Genomic DNA, 20645 nt, shown 5'->3' with positions numbered 1-20645 from the left:
GCCAAACTTTCAGGAAACATTCCTCACACACAAAGAAAGAAAATATGTTATGTGGACATGTGTCCGGAAACGCTTACTTTCCATGTTAGAGCTCATTTTATTACTTCTCTTCAAATCATATTGATCATGGAATGGAAACTCACAGCAACAGAACGTACCAGCATGACTTCAAACACTTTGTTACAGGAAATGTTCAAAATGTCCTCTGTTAGTGAGGATACATGCATCCACCCTCTGTCACGTGGAATCCCTGATGCGCTGATGCAGCCATGGAGAATGGCATATTGTATCACAGCCGTCCACAATACGAGCACGAAGAGTCTCTACATTTGGTACCGGGGTTGCATAGACAAGAGCTTTCAAATGCCCCCATAAATGAAAGTCAAGAGGGTTCAGGTCAGGAGAGTGTGGAGGCCATGGAATTGGTCCGCCTCTACCAATCCATCGGTCACCGAATCTGTTGTTGAGAAGCGTACAAACACTTCGACTGAAATATGCAGGAGCTCCATTGTGCACCATGTGTTGTGTCGTATTTGTAAAGGCACATGTTCTAGCAGCACAGGTAGAGTATCCCGTATGAAATCATGATAACGTGGCGGTGAATCGAGGAAGTACAGTACATACTGATGAAACTAAAATGAGCTCTAACATGGAAGTTAAGCGTTTCCGGACACATGTCCACATAACATCTTTTCTTTATTTGTGTGTGAGGGATGTTTCCTGAAAGTTTGGCCGTACCTTTTTGTAACACCCTGTATAGGTGGTACAAGCCCTGGAAGAGCCACCACTGGGAAAGACAGCATATTAGTATCCATTGGCATCGCTGCAGAAGGCTAGGGCCAGACGAGGTACCATAGAAGTTGCACGAGTTGCCACAGGAACATAGGGTCCACCAGAAATGGAGAAACCAGTTACAAGTTGTGTGCTGTTGAAACTCATGGGCACATACCACCATGACCACTCAAATACAAGAGGTCTCAGATGATATGCTCCGATAGTGGTTGTAGTATGTCCAGGAGAGTGCAGTGATGGACGATCATCAAGTCAGTCTGCAGAGTTGTTCTTCACTTGCAGTGGCCCTGTAAGTAGCTAAAAGACCACAGTGAGCATCAGGTGCAGTGTTAGACATCATTTTCTTATGTGTAATGACTGTGACATAATTCTTCATTGGTGCAAGTCCATTTGCTGCAGGTTTGAACCCAAAATATGCCAAGGACGGTTACTCGAAAGAACACTTGTGCAAAACATGAAATCACCAAGGTAAGTGGCATAGTTTGGAATACCATTTGGTAATTGGCCCATAAAACACTGGAATATGATGGCGGCCAAAAAGGTTACAAAAGTAACCAATTATTAACAATGTTGCAAGAGTCCCATCTGTTATCAGTAGAGGATGATTTTGTGCTTCTGTTTTGCATCATTTTGAAGTCACCACAAAGTCTTAAGGTGCCACTAGGTTTGTGTACAGGTACGAGCAGACTGACCCACTGAATGTGAGAATTAGACATTAACCTATGTTCATTAGTGAGTCCTTTAGAGCCTGGGGCACCAGGTGACCTTTGAAGAAGCATGAGGGTAGTTGTAAGAGTAATGCGAGTTTGAAATCGGGACTCTTCCCAAATCCAAACAAGAAACAATAATTGATAATGACATGTGGAATAATTGGGTCTACTGTGCGGGATGTTTGTGTCGCTCTGGCACAATATTTCGGCCACATAACTAGTTGCCTTCTTCAGGTGCTACCTGAGACTGTCGTATTGGAGGATCTTGTGCAGTATTTATGCCCAGAGATCGCTGGATGCTCTGTTTGCCGTCCACGCCCACCTGGTGCTGCTTGTAATGTGTTGTCTCTTCCCCGGTGCTCCCTTGGACGTCCGCACCCGACTTGGTCGCCATCTGTGGCAGCTCTCTCAGACCCGTCCTGTGTCGGGCGTACCGTTCGCGGTCCGCGCCCGCCTGGTGCTGTTCCTGAGGTGTTGGCACTTCCCTGGTGCTCCCACGGAAGTCCACGCCCGCGTCGTCCACCATCTGCAGTTGTGGCAGCTGTCTGAGGTCCATCTCGCGTTGGGCACTCTGTTCGCGGTCCGCACCCATCTAGTGCTGCTTGTAAGGTGGTGTCTCTTGCCTGGTGCTCCCTCGGACGCCCGCGCCCGACTTCGTCTCCTTCTATAGCAGCTCTCTGAGGCCCGTCCTCTGTCGGGCAGTCCGTTCGCGGTCATCGCCCGCCTGGTGCTGCTCCTGCGGTGTTACTACTTCTTGAGGAGTTTCTTGGTTCCTTTCGTTGGGCCCTGATAAGCTCCAGAGCCGGACTCCAAGCTGAGCTGAGCTGGCATCCGCTGTCTAGGTTTATTAGGCTGTCTGTGACCTCCTTTATGACACTGCCTCAAAATCTCGGCGTCTGTGTTACAATTTTGGTGTTGTTGTAGTCCATTGAGTGACCGAGCTCCAGACAGTGCTCCACTATGGCAGATTTGGTTGCCTGTCTGAGTTTGGTGGGCCTCTGGTGTTCTTTGCACCTGACATCCACCGTCCTGGTTGTCTGGCCAATGTATGACTTTCCACGGGATGTTGTAAATGCCTTGGTTTATGTAGCCCCAGGTCATCCTTTGCACTCCCTAGCATTGTCCCAATTTTTGGACAGAAGATACTCTTTATATCATATTTTGAAAGAATTCTGCTGATCTTTGCAGAAATATGTCTGGCATATGGCAGGTATGCCACCTTCTTCGCCTCCTCTGGCTCCTCTTCTGTACCCTGTAGTTGGCTGATAGCACAAAGTGCCCTTCGGATGTCTGTGGAGGAGTATCCATTTTTGCTGAACACCAGCTGTAGATGTTCTATCTCTGTGGCCAGACTCCATATCCGACAGCCCGAGCCCTGTGAACTAATGTTTTCAAGACTCCATTCTTCTGTGCCGGGTGGTGGCAGCTACTGGCTTGAAGGTATAAGTCATTGTGGGTTGGCTTACGATACACACTGTGCCCCAGAGTGCCATCTGCCTTCCTCTTGACCAGGACATCGAAGAATGGGAGCTTTCCATCCTTCTCTAGCTCCATAGTAAATTTTATACTTGAGTGGTGTGAATTTAGATGTTCCAAAAAGTCATCTAGCTTCTACCTGCCATGGAACCAAATGACAAAAGTGTCATCTACATACCTAAGAAAGCACTTGGATTGGTAAGTGGCTGATGCAAGTGCCTCCTCTTTGTACCTTTCCATGAAAAGGTTGGCTACCACTGGTGATAAAGGGCTGCCCATTGCCACTCCTTCCGTTTGTTCATAGAATTGACCCACGTAAAGAAAGTATGTTGAGATCAGTACATGCTTGAACAGGTCGAGCAGGGCACCATCGAACTTCTCTCCAATGATATTGAGTGGATCGGTGAGTGGCACTCGTGTGAAGAGCAACACCACATCAAAACTGACCATGATGTCAGAGTCAACGATGTGTAGCTGCCTTAGCCGTTGTAGGAAGTCCTCAGAGTTTTAAATGTGGTGTGCACATTTGCCCACATATGGTGCCAATATCTTCTTCAGGTATTGTGCAGTGAGGAATGTCGCTGCGCCGATGTTACTGACAGTAGGTTGAAGAGGGACCCCCTCCTTGTGGACCTTGTGGAGTCCATAGAGTCTGGGTGATACAGGTGCTTTGGGATGAAGCTTCTTGATGACCTGTTCAGGTAGACCTGTCTCCTTCAGCAACTTCCGGGTCTTCTTGTCCACCTTGTCAGTGGGGTCGCCATCTAGTGGCTTGTTAGCAGTGTCTTCCAGAAGTTGTTGCACCTTCCTATCATACTCCAACTTGTTTAAGATGACCATGGAGTTACCCTTATCAGCTGGCAGAACAACAACAACGCTGTCATCCTCCCGTAGCTGCCTGAGTACCGCCCTCTCCTCGCTCGAGATGTTGGATTTGGGGGACTTTGTCCTGGTGAGTGCCCTGCAGGTCTCCCTGCGGATCTCTTCAGACACTTTGGAAGATAGCGTGTTGACGACTTACTCAACTGAACTGATGAAGGCTGCAACAGGTACGCTTCTGGGAGTCAGTGAAAAGTTGAGGCTTCATCGAGCTGCTTGTCGCTCAGGTTGACCACTGTCCGTGTGTCCCCATCCTGTTGTACCTTCTTGTTAAGGCGCTCAAACTTGGCCTGTTGACATGCTGTTGATTTCCTCATGGTGAATTCAGCCAAGGACCAGGAGGCACCATCAACCTGGTCCCAGTCTTCTCGGGTCAGGGTAGCTGCTATGGAAAGGTGGAGAAACAGCAAATCCCTGGACGTGACATCTAGGCGGTGGCGCATGTCACACACACTCTTTCTCTTACCAGCGCGAGGCTGGCTCAGTGTTTGTTTCTGTTGGCCTTTCTGGTGTTAACATGATGCTTGAACCTGGCGAATACAGGAACTACATCCCCCTTTCGGCATCCCAGAAGCAAACTGATTGAACTCAACATCCTCCCCTTCCTCTGTCAAAGCTTATCCAGCTTCTTGATATTAAGGTACATCTCCTCATCATACAGGCTTGTGATGTAAGTCTTCAGGCTTTCCGGGCAAGATCTTGACATGTGGAATAATCGGGTCTACTGCCGGATGTTTGTGTCGCTGAGGCGTCAGGTGCAAAGAACACCCGAGGCACACCAGACTCGGACAGGCAACCAAATCTGCCATAGCGGAGCACTGTCTGGAGCTCGGTCACTCAGTGGACTACAGCAACACCAAAATTGTGACGCAGACGCTGAGATTTTGGCACAGTGTCATAAAGGAGGCCATCGAGACAACCTAATAAACCGAGACAGTGGTTACCAGCTCAGCTAAGTGTAGAGTCCGGCTCTGGAGCTTATTAGGGCCCAATGAAAGGAACCAAGAAACTCCTCAAGAAGTAGTAACACCACAGGAGCAGCGCCAGGCGGGCGTGGACCGCGAATGCATCTCCCGACGCAGGATGGGCCTTTGACAGCTGCCACGACCGCAGATGATGGACGAGCCGAGCACGGACGACTGTCGGAGCACCAGGGAAGTACCAACACCTCAGGAACAGCACCAGGCGGGCGTGGACCGCGAACGGAGTGCCCGACAAAGGACGGGCCTCAGAGAGCTGTCACAGATGGCAACCAAGTCGGGCACGAACGTCCGAGGGAGCACCGGGGAAGAGACAACACATTACAAGCAGCGTCAGGCGGGCGCGGATGGCAAAGAGAGCACCCAGCACTCTCTGGGCATAAATACTGCACAAGATCCTCCAATACGGCAGTCTCAGGTAGCACCTGAAGAAGGCAACGAGTTGCGTGGCCGAAATATTGTGCCAGAGCGACACAAACATCCGTCAGTCGACCCGATTATTCCACATGTCAAGATCTCGCTGGGAAAGCCTGAAGAGTTAAAATAATTGATAATGTTTTTTATCTTTCATTAAGTCTGTCTCAGAATTTATTGGAGCAGTTTGACAAAGATATATAAGTGTATACCTAATAAGGAAGAGTATCTTGGTAATTTAAAATTTAGAAAGACGATGCAGCCATTAAAGACAGGAAGTGGGAGAAATTGGACTATATGGGAGTGCGAGCTACTAATTATCTGGGCTAATGTTGACCCAAAACTGCATGAATAATGCAAAACACATACCTTTTTACCAGAAACTGCATTTAACTGTATTTTAAAAACATGTTAAATGTTGCATTTGAAATCCTAGTGCATTACATACACATTATCGCCAGAAACTGACAACTTACTTACAAAATGACACTTAAAACATGCTGTATTTCATATTACTTGCTTTCTTTTCACTTTCAGAACTTGTTCTACTTTCCCCTCCCTTCCCTGCAGCAGTTCTCATTTTCCAGAGAGTCATGACAGCAACATAATCAAATGATATTCTAATAACATATCAACATATTTTAGTGCAACAGTGTGTGTGATAACAGATTTCTTGATCACTTCATCTTTCCTCTCTTCCTTTACTGACTGCACTATATTCACTATATCCATGTCACTTATCTGCTCAAAGACCAGTTCATAGGCATCAAAGTTTAACTACTCTTGGATGTTTTTGTCATCAACACCTTAACAACCAAAAAACTAAAATCTTAATTCTAATTATTACAGAATACTTCATGTTTCTTTTTTTATTTTTTCAAAAGTCACAACAGTACATGTGGTTAACCTGCAAACCAGACAATTTGAACCCTGATAATCGGATGCTTCTTGTTTTCGAAAGAGTGACTGGATACGGAGCAGGAAGAGAAAAAATATGAAAGATGAGGCATGGAAAGGGAAAGAGGGGCAGTTTGATATGAGTAGCTTGAATTTGGGTTACAGGAATAAGGAAAAGATCTGTAATAATATCATCTTTTGTGGACAAAAGACAACAAACCTATGAATAAATGTACATTACAACTGATCATCATCTTCAAATGTTCGTGTAAGATTAAGAAAGACGTTTCTGAAACATCTTGTTTGAGTGAAGTATGAACAATGAGCTGCGTGAAAGGCTAGGAAGTAGAAATTGTTTTGACATAAGTTTTTATAGAGCTTTTTTCGCTTTTAAACTAACAAATTAATGACAGATTAAGGAAGAAAGTAGTTGAAATGTTGAGGATAAAATTTCCAAAGAATAGAGAGACAAATTAAGCATAAAAATAGAGCCTATTTAATAACCATGACTCATAAGAAAAAGCAGAGTGAGATTGCAGAATATTAAGAAAATATTACATAGCCTAGGCTAAAGTAAATATTGACTCATGTAGAAAAATGCAACTTTTGTGCAGTTTAGTTATTTGTAAAGTACTGGTCATTGCTGGATCTCTCTCTCCCTCCGTCCCTCCCTCCCCCTTTCCGTTGTGTATGGCGCCATTCCTCCTTTCTGTTCAGTTTTTCATGTTTTTCCTAATGATCATGTCATTCATTACACCTTCTTTATTTTTGTGACAACCGTTTTCATAATAATGTTTTCTGTGTGGGTTGTAGTGTAAATTAGATCTTCTATTACAAATGAAATTATCATGTTATGCATATGCTTTATTTCTGCATAATTAAAATATTCAATACTTTAGACGTCCTCTGGTCATTCCCCGTGTTCTGCGGACGAATGAAGATGTGAAATCAAGTGAAGAAGAAACCGGAAGTGAAGATGATACAGCAGCAGTTCCCTCTGATCAGTTCGTTCCAAATCCTGAAGAACTCCGAGCACAAGCTGAACACAGACGCCAAATGAAATTACAAAACAGGGGTCGTCGTCATTACAGTGGAGCAGTGCCTCAGTCCAGAGATGTAGTTGGTAAGTTTGAAAAATCCCTTTGACTTTAACACTCCTTCAGAATATTTTATTCTATGTGGTATTGTTAATTCAAATATAGTGAGTCTTTTGTGGGCTCACTAATACAGTATGAATCATATTTAAATGAATCAGTTCATACATTAGTGTGGTTCTATGATTGTCATTTGGAGACCATATTTACCACTGACAGTTGGAATGACCTCAAGAAACCACCAAAGCTGCTACAGTGTGTGTTTATATATGAACAACCAATTTCGGTCACTTTGAAATAGTTAAACTGAAGCACTGCATTTACAGCTACATACATACTCTGCAGGCCACCATATGGTGCATCACAGAGGTTACCACTTACTACTACTAGTGATGCTTCTTACTTGAAATGTACAGTGGCAGTAGTAGAATTGCTCTGCAGTAGGTATCAAATGCCAGTTCTCTAAACTTCCACAATAGTGCCTCACAAAAAGAAAGTCATCTTCCCTCCACTGATTGCTGTTTGAGCTTATGAAGCAGCTTTGTAATAACTGCATGCTGATTGAACCTAATGTTAACAAATCTAGCCTCTAAATTGCTTCAATGTCTTCCTGTAATCCAACCTGGTGGGGATCCCAAACGCTCGAATAGTACTCAAGAATGGTTCATACTAGCATCTTGTATGCCATCTCCTTTATTGACGAGCTACACTTTCCCAAGATTCCCCCAATAAAATAAAAAATCAAATATTCACCTTCCTGCTGACATGCTCATTCCATTTTGTATCTCTGTGCAGAGTTATGCCTAGATACTTAATTAATGTGATTATTCCAAGCAGCACCCTGCTGATGCTGTATTCGAATGTTACAGGATTGCTTTTCCTACTTATCTGTATAACATAAATTTTTCTACATTTAAAGCTAGATGACATCAACTAGAAATTGTATCAGAGTCATCTTGTATACCCCTACAGTCACTCAGTGACAACACTTTCCTGTGCACCACAGTATCATCAGCAAACAGCCATAAATTGCAGCTCAACTTTTCTGTAAGATCATTTCATTGTGTGAAGATCAGAGTAACATAACTCCAGTTCAGTGATTTTACAGGAGAGATGGAAGAACATATTTTAAGAATGATATTTTCACTCTGCAGCGGAGTGTGCGCTGATATGAAACTTCCTGGCAGATTAAAACTGTGCCCGACCGAGACTCGAACTCGGGACCTTTGCCTTTCGCGGGCAAGTGCTCTACCATTTGAGCTACCGAAGCACGACTCACGCCTGGTACTCACAGTTCTGCGTGGTTCGCAGGAGAGCTTCTGTAAAGTTTGGAAGGTAGGAGACGAGATACTGGCAGAAGTAAAGCTGTGAGTACTGGGCGTGAGTCGTGCTTCGGTAGCTCAGATGGTAGAGCACTTGCCCGCGAAAGGCAAAGGTCCCGAGTTCGAGTCTCGGTCGGGCACACAGTTTTAATCTGCCAGGAAGTTTCAACATATTTTAACTTGTGAATTTCGTATCTCAGTGACATAATACAAACTTTATTGAAAACCTCAACAGCACTAAAGAATACACTTAAAAAGCTGTCAAATGATAACATATCTTTAAAGATAGTCCTTAGTGGTACACTGTTATTTATTGCTTAATATATTGCCTAGGAGGTATGTCATTATGATTCTAGATGAATCAGTATAAATAAAGGTCTTACACATTGGAGATATGCATTATACTGATTTCTATACTCGAAACAGATCAATTCCAGTCGAAATAAAAGAATATTAGTGGATTTTTGTGCCAATGTCACCACTGAACGTTAAACTTTCCCACTAATTTCATTACAACCATTGCCACCGCAGTCGGAATCTCCAGCTTCCTCTTCTTGAAGACTTTTATGAAATTTGTGATACTGTTCCTTCATAATGCTGGTGTGGCGAAGATCCATGTGGTCTTCTGTTTTCTCTTCCTGGTATTTCGGTTATGACTGGAAGACTGTATTGGAATTTCGGGATTTTCGGAAAACTGGTAAACTTTTGAATTGTTGATCATGGAAATGTGTGAAAAAGACACGATTAAAATCACTTTTGCGATTTTGAAGCCTTTTCACCTTAAACCAGTGTACTTCATTTACTGTCATTTTTTGCATTTTTCAACCTTTTCTTCTGCATAGCACTAAATCCAGGAAGTTGTTCTGGTCCATTTCAACAACTTCATGCAGCCTTCGTTTTGAAGCATACCAACAGTATACCATCCTGAAGGGTATAAAGTCAAAATTTTTCAGCTCTGTCTATACTGGCATGGAGTGAGTCACCCTCCACTGAAGTGTGCCAAGCACAAAGAAGCATCGCTGTATTGTGGAAATGTTCAGAGCGTGTAAAACTAGGAGAAGCATGATGCTCCTATTTATGTTGTGATTTTGTCCTCCATAGGTGCCTGAGAACGAAACAACTTGATTGCCATATGTAGTCTTCTAGAGTTCTTGAAATAAGCTTGATGCTACTTCAATTGATCCACATTCATGCCACATGTAATGTCTAATTTTTGTATACCAGTATTGTATACTGTGAGATTGTATACAGTTAATCTTCATTTGTAGAAAATGTCCTCAGCTGCTATGTTTTGACAGTACCTTATAGCTTTTGGGTCAAACTCCAGTAAATGGTATCTCTTGCTCGTCCCTGCTCTTTCATTTCATTTTTTAGCTTTCTAGCAGCTTCTCGTCTCTTTGAGTATTCTGAATGCTGGCCTTTCTTTGCCTCTTCATTTTCTGTGGAGAGATTTTAAAAACAATAGCAGTGGCCGCATACATCTTTTCTAATTACATGAAAGCCTAGGTTAAACTGTGTATTTAATATTTCTCTGTAGACCCATTATTTTTCAGGAGTAACTTGTTCCTCTTTGCAAAGTTTTTTATATAGTTCATGCAATATTTGTATATTCATATGTCCTGGAAAGAACTGCCACACAATGCTCTGTTTCAAGTAATGCAATGGAATAGTAGGAAAAGATTTTATATGGTTACTTATTGTCTCCTTTGCCTCATCCATCTCCTTATACCTGAATGATGATGACCTCCCTTATTAGCAGTTAGTATCATGTTGCTGCTGTCTCTTCTCTTTTGTATGTATCACACACATCCATTAAAAAGTTAAGGAATACCCCTAGACACACTTGAACTTCACAACCACCTTTCAGTAGAAAGTACTTCGTCACATTTCTTCGAGGCTGTGCACCTGAAGAATGTGGCCTTGCATTAGGCACTTCCTTAATTAGTGGAGCTAAATACTGTTGCTGTTTCTCTGTATCTTGCATAATCCATGGAACATTACCCCTTGCTGATGATCTTGTTACACTTTCTTGGGCATTTGGAGCAGTTCTTGTACTTAAGTGTTCAGTCTGGCACTTCTTTCTTAGCAGTTGATATGTATGCCTTTCCTGACTGGCTGTTCATTCTTCTTGTATTTCTTCTACACTTGTCTGTGTTTGTACTAGATGCTAGAAGCTCAAGGAAATTTTCAGAAAATGTGTTCAAAAGTATTTCGCATGACTGTCTGTCTGTACCACCCCGCAATGAATCCATACACATCCCAGTCTGTACTCGGCAGGTTAAAGTTGCCTCCAACCAGTATTGCAGGATCTGGGTATTTACGCGCTACTAACCATAGACTTTGTTTGAATGACTCTAGAACTGTCACAATGGAATCGGGTGGCCGGTAAAACCATCCAACAATTAACTTAGTTTCACCTACACCTGTTTTACGTGACCAGATGACTTCACTGTCACTCTCACCTACGGCCTCTAATCTGTCTGTCCTGTACATGTTACATGACTTGCTAAATATATCAGAGTTTTCCATTTCGGGTTTCAGCCAGCTCTTGGTCCCATGAATAATTTGAATGTGACAACTTTCCTGGAGGGCAGTAAATTCAGGAACTTTATTATGAATAGTTAGACAGTTTACTGTTAAAATTGTGACAGCTGAAGTGTCTTTACTCTGAATGACATTTGACTTCCTTTGCTGTGAACTGACTAGAAAGTGTTCATCGGAGCACATCAAACTATTGTCTTGCCTAAAAATCCCTTATGTGCACTCCACAAATACTCTAATACCCAAGTAGCTGTTTCTTTTGTGTAGAGCACCACTGAACTATCAAGGGGAGCCCTACAAATCCCCAAACGATAACGCAAGTCTAGAAATCTGCAGCCAAGACCGTTAGAGAGTCAACGAAGACTTTGGTCGAAACCCTTGGACCTTGTTGCCACAAATAGGCTGGACTTTGTCAACAATGTCAGTGTAGAAAGGGGGATTAGCCATCATGATGTCATTGTAGCAACTATGATTATGAAAGTTAATAAATTGGTCAAGAAGGCTAGAAGAGTTTTTCTGCTAGATAGAGCAGATAAGCAGTTATTAAGCAGATAAGCGGTTATTAACATCTCACTTAGAAAGTTAATTGGCATCACTTAGTTCCAATAAGATGGACGTAGAGGACTTACGGGCAAATTTTAAGCAGATTGTAAATCGTGGTCCGGAGAGTTACGTGCCTAGTAAGTGGATAAAGGATGGAAAAGACCCACCATGTTTTAATATCGAAATTTGGCCGATGCTGAGAAAGCAGAGGCTGTAGTGCTCTAGGTTCAAAAGGGGACACACAAATGACGACAAGCGAAGGTTAGTAGAGATTCTGTGCATGAAGCACACTACTACTCCTCCCAGCACACCTTAGCAAAAGATCTGGCAGAGAACCCAAAAAAAATTCGGGTCATATATAAAATCACTAAGTGGGTCTGAGGCTCCCATTCAGTCACTTGTTGACCAGTCTGATGTGGCAGTCGAAGATAGCAAAACAAAATCTAAAGTTTAAAATTTCACATACAAAAAATTGTTCATATAGGAGAACCATACAAACATAGTGTCATTTGACCATAGGGCAGATTCCCATATGGATGACATAGAAATACACACATCTGGCTTAAAGAAGCAACTGAAAGATTTGAAAACAAATAAATTACCAGGTCCGGATGGAATCCCAGTTCGATTTTAGGAAGAGTACTCTACGGCATTGGCTTCTTAACTAGCGTGCATTTATTGTGAATCTCCCACCCAGCACAAAGTTCCAAGTGAGTCAAAAGAACACAGGTGACTCCAGTATATAAGAAAGGTAAAAGAATGGACCTGCAAAACTACAGACCAATATCCCTAACTTCAGTTTGCTGCAGAATCCTTGAACATATTCTCAGTTTGAATATAATAAACTTTCTTGAGACTAAGCAGCTTATGTCCGCGAATCAGCTCGATTTTAGAAAGCATCACTCATGCAAAACTCAGCGTGCCCTTTTCTCACATGATATACTGCGAACTATGGATGAAGGGCAACAGGCAGATTCCATATTTCTAGATTTCTGGAAAGCATTTGACATAGTGCCCATTGCAGGCTGTTAACGAAGGTATGAGCATATGGAACAAGTTCACAGATATGTGAGTAGCTCGAAAACTTCTTAAATAATAGAATCCAGTATGTTGTCCTCGACAGTGTATGTTCATCAGAGACAAGGGTACCTTCAGGAGTGCCCCAGGGAACTGTGATAGGACCGCTGTTACCTATATACATAAATGATTTGGCGGACAGGGTGGGGAGCAAACTGCGGTTGTTTGCTGATGATTCCTTAGTGTACATTGCAATGTTGAAGTTGATTGAGTGTAGAAAGATACAAGACAACTTAGAAAAAATTTTCAGTTGGTGTGATGAATGGCAACTAGCCCTAAATGTGGAAAAATGTAAGTTGATGTGGATGAGTAGGGGAACAAACCTGTAATGTTCAGATATAGTATTACTAATGTCTTGCTTGACACAATAAAGTCGTACCAATATCTGGGTGTAACATTGTAAAGCGATATGAGGTGGAACAAGCATGTGAAAACTTTGGTAGGAAAGGCAAATGGTTGACTTCGGTTTACTGGGAGAATTGTAGGGAGAAGGGGTTCACTTGTAAAGGAGACCATATATAGGACGCTGGTGGGACCTATTCTTGGGTACTGCTCAATTGTTTGCGAACTGTACCAGGTCGGATTGAAAGAAGGCATCGAAGCAATTCAGAGGCGGGTGGCTTGATTTGTTACCAGTAGATTCGAACAACATGTAAGTGTTACGGGGATGCTTCGGGAACTCAAATGGGAATCCCTGGAGAAAAGGCAACATTCTTTTCGAGAAACACTATTGAGAAAATTTAGAGAACCAGCATTTGAAGCTGACTTCTGAACGATTCTACTGCCACCAACACACATTGTGCGCAAGGACCATGAAGATAAAATACGAGAAATTAAGGCTGATACGGAGGCATGCAGACAGTCGTTTTTCCCTCACTCTGTTTGCAAGTGGAACAGGAGGGGAAATGACAAGTAGTTATGTAGGGTACCCTCTGCCATGCACTATACAGTGCTTTCAGAGTATCGCTGTAGACGTAGATGTAGAAGAGCATAGGTGCCAATACATGTCTGTCTCCAAAATAACCTCACAACTTGGAGGTACACAATACCTTATTTTCACCCTTAGAGAAGAGAGAGAGAGGGGTCATTTTGATGCAAAATATATCTGACTATTGTGAGAACATACATTTAAAAAAAAAAAAAATCGTGTTTTGGGAGCTATGTTCCTCTGACTCTCACACAACTGTTTATGTATGTAGAGAATAATAGAGGTCCTGTCGTTCTTCCAGAATTTATGCTCAGACCTTCATCAACATTCTGTTGTGGGACATTGTGTCAAATGATTTTTGGAAATCTAGGAATATAGAATCTACCTGTTGCCCTGCATCCATGGTTTGTACGATATCCTGTGATTAAATGGCAGACCGAGTTTCGCACAAGCGATGCTTTCTAAATCTGCACTGATTTGTGGACAGAAGCTTTTCTGTCTCAACAAAATTCACTCGAACTCAGAATGTGTTCAAGAATTGTGTAGCAAACCGATGTTAAACCTTTCACTGCTACAGAAGTGCTGTGTGCATTCCATGCTGTGGCAACTTTTGCTATAGTTGTACTGCTTACCAGATGCTGATGCCTGTGCTGAGAGATCATGTTACGGCCAATATGAAATTCTTATCATTCTATTTTTTGAAAACGATAAGGTTTGAACTTCAGAAATCGCTTGGAAATTGAACACCATTTTGTAGTTGTAGTTTCTCAATTAGCTTTTCTGACAGTCCGCTACTGCCCATTAGTTGCTGTTTATTTACCTCCTCTTTAGTTTTCATTAGCTCATCCCAGATTTTCCTTCCTATACATATCTGAGAGTGCTGTGTACTGTGGTATACTGACTGTCAATTCATTTTGTTTTGTACCTTCTGATCTGTTAAGTCAGTTTTCAATACTCCAAACTAGCAAAGGTTGAGCCGGGACGAACCATTAAATCCAAATTTTTAGTCTGCTCTGGTAGTCATCACTGATTGTGTGTCTGAGATTTGTCGCTTAAACGTTTGAAATTGCTCTTCCATAAAATCTTGTATTTCCTTTATATCGTTATTTACCTTATGAAATTATTCATTGATCTTGTATCTTACTAGATCACACTGTTTATTAACCTCTGAATATAACAACCCATGTTACGTTTTTATTGAAGTTTGCAACTCTGTAGTCTTAGTATTTATCCCTAATATGTGTATCTAACTGGCCTCCATTTCAGCATTAGTACTGATACTAGTCAACAGTTTGGTTCCTAAGTCAGTAATACAGTAAGTTTGAGCTTTGATGGTTGATATTTCATGCTTTAAATTAGCTATACTCTTACTCAGGTCCTCAACCATTCAGGGATATTTGTCAGCATGCCTCTTGTTGTTAATGGCATGCACTAACAAAGTCTGGGTTTTAATTTCATATCTTTCTAGAGCATTCTAAAGGCTGGGTACATATCCATCAAAAGAAAACTTTAGTTACTCAAGACTATTATGACAGCAGAGATGAGTTGATCCGCATTACTGGCGATAAATTGTCTGCAACAGCGGCTGACTCTGGAATTAGCAGCACTGCCAATGCAGCTGCAGATGTGTTGACACTGTGCTGAGACAATAGTGGCTTACAGCCAATGCGTGCACAATTCTTTCCACTCATTGACTTTTATTAATGGGGTCACAGTTAAAGCAATGTCCCCTCAACAAATTTAATTTTTGTAGAATTTGTTTATTTGCAGCGCAAATAACAGTTTATACACTGCTGCAAATCAGAGATGTTACTAAGGGCGATGACATTTCCCAATGAAATTTCTCATTTTAAATCAAACTTATTTCTTTTGCTCAATTGAATCTTCTTATTCAGTGGCACATACTTGTCCTGGCATCCTCTTTGAAAGCTGAATGGAATGAAATGCACCTGCCATTGTTCAGATTTTTATGGTCATAGTTAATTATCTATATTACCTGCCTGACTGTGCTGTTATATCTTGAAGCAGCTGACTCCTTTCTCAAAGACACAAGTCCCTACCAGCTGGAAATCTCAAACGCCAATTATGACAAAATAAAGTCACACGCTGCTTCTTTATTGTGTGTGTACTTCACCTCCCTTATATACATTCCATTTTATATTTTACCACAGCATGTGACTGGAACTAAGTTCACAATACAATCATTTGTGCTCTGTACATCCTTTCTGCATTTTCCTTGACAACTGACATCATGACCATTGTGATGCTCAGTGAGGTTCTGTGATCCACAGCGAATCTCTGAGGTGGGACAGTGTTTTCCTGGAACATGTGCATCAACGTGCAGGTGTCTCAAAGCACAGGAATCCAGGGACCCGTAACCCCTGCCCTGAAGATATGCTTTATCCACTTTCGCCCTCATGACATGTACAAAAGAAACAGAAACTTCCTGCACAAAATACAGCCTAAAAGTAAACACTTACTTACTGAAAGAACACAGTGCTTGCTCAATGTCAAGAGTATTCTATGTTGGTTAGAGAGATTGTGGAATAATAAAGTCAATCCTCGAATACAACTTAATTACAATATCAGACAACCTCTCTTTTTCGAACCCCATTCTGCAATTGAACAGAGTCTTATAGGGTGACCCAATGAGCCCTTTGCTGTACATTCTTGCCACTGAAGAAGTACTCCGAATTGGAGAAAATGAAGAAGATCTGTACGTATATGCATACACTGACGACATAGCCGTAGGTTCAACAGGTATACAGAAGCTGCAGAGAATCATTGAGAAAATAGACAGATGGTGCAGTGAACACAAACTACACATAAACATAACAAAGACAGAAATGGTAATTTTCAGAAAAAGAGGCAAAACACCCAAGAATGCGGAAATCAGTATCAGAGGACAAAAAATAAAAATCTCATCAGACTTTAAATACCTAGGAGTGACATTGCAACCAACAGCCAAATGCTTCAAAAAACATACAATAGAACGCGCAGCCCAAGCAATAATAGCAATACAGGACATCAAAAACATCCGCCTACTCTGTCTAGAAACAGCCATGAAATTATTCAACACAAAAATCTTGCCAATCCTGGCCTATGGGATAGAGGTTATATGGGACCACCTGACAGAAAAAAATCTAGAAACACTAGAAAAGGTAAAATCGACCTATCTAAAAAGAGCACTAGGTCTCTCAAAGACAACAAGATCTAGACTAATGTGCCTGCTAGTGAGAGAGACATTCCTAATTGAAGACATCAGACTTCGATATATGCCGCCACACACCAGGGCTTCCAGAAAGCAACTGAAGATCATGGAGGACAAACGAGAAAAAATGTGGCCGGAGTTTTATGGCACCGAAGCAATGACGAACTGCTCATGGACAGCACCAAACTTCGAACAGCGACATATCGTAACTAGACTTTCTATTCACGGCTTTCATCATCTAATCTGCAAAAACAAAACTTATCACGACCCAACTGCAACATGTGTATGTGAACTGTGTAATGAAGCCTGTGAACGATATCACATAGAACTGTGCGGTAAAAGAATGAAATCGATAAATGAATATGCAAAAATATAAAATGTAAATGTAAAATGTTAAGCAAAGTAACTGTATATGGCTATTTGGCTGCAATTTTATTAAATAAATACGTCCTCTTGTTTTGCCATCTGCCTCCTTAAATTCATTTTTTCATTTTAACTAATTACCATTAACATACATGAATGTAATCTGCATTTTCATAAAAGAGAAAGGTTGGCCCTCAGTTTTAAAGAATATAGCAACAGATCTAATTTTGTGCTTAGTTTTGTGTATGTAATCAATTTCCTGATTTATTTTGATTATTCATATCTAATATATTTTGTTGTAGGGTGAAATCAGTAATATTTTCGTGACTTAGATTCTATTTGCCTTATAAATAAATATAAAGTCTGTAACAATTATAAACATTTGGAAAAAGAACCACTAGGATTCTTAAAGTACTTATTTGGCTCTATTCAAAAACATATTAGCAAAGCCAGCCCTTAATTAATTCCAAAATAATTACCAGGTTTGTCAAAAGTATTGTTTGCATAACTATATCTGTTACTTTCATTATTTAAACAAATAATTCGGCCTAACCTTTGTGGTAGAAGAAACTGTTAAAAAGAAGGAATTTTTCTATATATTCAGTTAATTGAATGAGTTGTTTTAATTGTAATTTCTATAACTTAAACATCGAACACTGTATAGGTTCAGTACCTATTATTGTGAGGGTATATAAAGGCCCGATTTTTGGTCCCAAGTCAGTTAGTCCACGGCCAAATTTCAGACTAGAATCCTGTGTCGGTTAGAACAACGACAATGCATCAACTTAACAATGAAATAAGTGCAAGACAAATAGGCCGTGTGTTAAAACAATGACAGTGTTTGTTCAAAATGTACCGTATTATTCTGCAAGAACTGTGTGTTAAGGGTTTTACTGCTCTAGATATTCAAAAGTAAACTATTGTAGCAGTATGCTGGTGTTTGCCTGCAAAGTATTAATGAGGCTTATCAAAGGTTAACCAGTAGTGAAATGGCCATATTAACTGTGTAATATTGGGGGGTTGTGAACAGTACAGTAAAGAACTGTGAAACACAAATGTGCACCTGTCGGCTACATCATTTACAGTAGTCAGTGTTGAACTTCCCTCCCCCCACCCCCACCCCCCTTTTTTCAGCCAGTATAACAATGCAGTATGTCGACACTGAGGACTATCAATGAAGAAATAAAGCAGGTGAACGTCACAAGATGGATGGAACAACACATCACTTTCTCTGAAGTGATAGGTTATCCCTGACATACAGCACTGGTGTTTTTTGGAACAGACAGTTTTGGTTGATCTCCATAAACTTCATCACTGATGGATACACAAGCATGACAAAATTCTGCAAACCAATTGTAAAGTTTAAGTTGAATGAAGTTATTTTAGTCATTGTTGTTTAGTTAGGTCTTTACAAAATTAATTTAAAAAAAATTCAATGAAAACTTTCATGTGAAATTTACATTTTCTCACAACACAGTTTCTTTAAATCTATGCAACCAATTTTGAAGTATCTGTTGTTTTAGCAAAAATAAATGATGAATTTTAACATAAAATAGTAATGTCACATCTTCTAAATTCCATCTACTTCACCAAATCAATCTAGACATAATCCAATAATCAAGGTTAGCTCTATTGTAAAGGTTATCCATGCACACATGGCAGTGACAGAAGATTAAAGACGTGTCTCCAGCACTCACTCCCTGTAGCCTTTGTACTTAGAATTCCGTTGCACAGCACATAAAATGTCTGAGAAGTAAAATGGGCTAATAGAGTACACAGATGAAGAACCCTGAGATTTTAATTTCAGCATCTTGTTTAGGATTTTACAAAGTGCTACAAAGATTTTTGTACGTGATTTCCAAATGACAGTGATGTGAAAGACAAGCAGTACTATTGCACCCTTTGGCCCATCATCAGACAGACACCTTCCATGGTGGAGAATTTATTACCTGTGGGTTTTTCATAAGTTAAATGCGTTGTAGTTTATACATAGCAATGAGGGTCGTACCCATGCCAAGAACTGGTGTTTTGAGAGTTTTGGAGCTATATTCCGTGATTAAAGTATCACAGTGGCTACTACACCAGACTCATCTTAGTGATCCAATAGCTATAAGTTTTCGATGATGCGTACTGTCACAAAGGTTTTCCTTTAACTATTTTTGGCATAACGGGTTTGCAGTAATCTTCAATTTAAAAATAAATTTGTTGTTTCTATCTAGTCTTGAAGAACACTGAAAATAAATTTCAGTTACCACTCATTTGGTTTTATAACAACTGGAGTGCAAGTCACATCTCAGATGCTTTATTCAGGCTCCTTCAGTACACCAACCTGATGATTACTGCTCACTAACTGTTGAGATTTTTACATAATCATATTACGGTATCAAAGAAATTCTTACATGGTTATTTGCTACATGATGAAACTGAGACCATCTTCTCCAGTCAAAGGAGGTTAGTAACTGGTGGTCTCATTCCATATCAGTATACAGTGTGCAATATGGTGATACAGTTTTGCAAGTTGATTGGTAGATGCTGCTTATTTAAAGTGAATTAAGCAATAAACAGTGAAGGCAATAAATGACATTTTTGTGTTAGCTTACAATGTTAGATTTCTTTACTTTAAACTAACAATTTTTCTTTCCACAGAATAGAATTTTCAGTCCAATCCTAAAATGAAAACTGCTAAAATCGGGTACAAATATGAGATCATGGTGTTCATCACTCACAGTCCAGTACTCCACATTTACTTCAACTTTGTACATGTTTATACAAGATTATGCTGCCGTTGTTACAAATCCAAAAACAACATTGAAATAAGTATTCATTTCTAATATTGTTTGTGTTGTATTACAGGACGGCCAAAAGGACAAGGGCAAGACAAAACTGTAGTTGTAAATCGACAGAACAAGAGTGCACATAAGTCGTCATATGCAAATCACAATCGCCGAGCAGGGGCCCAGAGAAAGCGTCAGCAAGGAATGTTTCCCGCATAACATCTGCTTCGTGCTTTATATGAAAAAAGTTCCTATCAATAAATCGTAACAACCAATTTTTTGCACCCTTGTTTTTTGTCATCATCTCTCTGTGGAAGTTTGTAAACTAAAGAAATAATATATATATATATATATTTTCTGGCTTTTGCAAGTGTAAAGGCAAAAATAAATTTATAATTAACTGAAGGACTAAGTTTAACAAATTTTTATCATGCTTATACTTAAGCTTCTAGTAATTGTCCCCCATTATTTTATTGCTATTTATTTATTTATTTATTATTCAGAGATACCACAACAAATTTTCATCACACTGTAACATTGCTGCTTTGCAGTTTCACTAACATTAAGGCTACAGAGAGGGCACACCAATGCAGTGGCCTGTTAGTGAGTTGCAGATGGGAAGCAGTCATTTGTGGTTAGGTGCA

At 40.7% G+C, this 20645-nt stretch overlaps 1 protein-coding gene across 3 annotated transcripts in view; it reads left to right on the top strand.

Annotated features, from left to right (window-relative positions):
- Positions 1-20406, top strand: part of LOC126236167 (activating signal cointegrator 1 complex subunit 2) — a 174710-nt gene extending 154304 nt beyond the window's left edge. For all 3 annotated transcript variants that reach the window (XM_049945262.1, XM_049945261.1, XM_049945263.1), the window contains exons 14-15: positions 7048-7271; positions 20081-20406. In XM_049945262.1, the coding sequence (XP_049801219.1) occupies positions 7048-7271; positions 20081-20220 (364 nt within the window). In that variant the 3' untranslated portion in view covers positions 20221-20406. The remainder of the gene's footprint in view (positions 1-7047; positions 7272-20080) is intronic.
- Positions 20407-20645: the final 239 nt, after the last annotated feature.

The sequence above is a fragment of the Schistocerca nitens genome, chromosome 2, assembly GCF_023898315.1.
Source record: "Schistocerca nitens isolate TAMUIC-IGC-003100 chromosome 2, iqSchNite1.1, whole genome shotgun sequence".
NCBI lineage: Eukaryota > Metazoa > Arthropoda > Insecta > Orthoptera > Acrididae > Schistocerca > Schistocerca nitens.
This window is presented reverse-complemented; position numbering and strand designations above follow the sequence as displayed.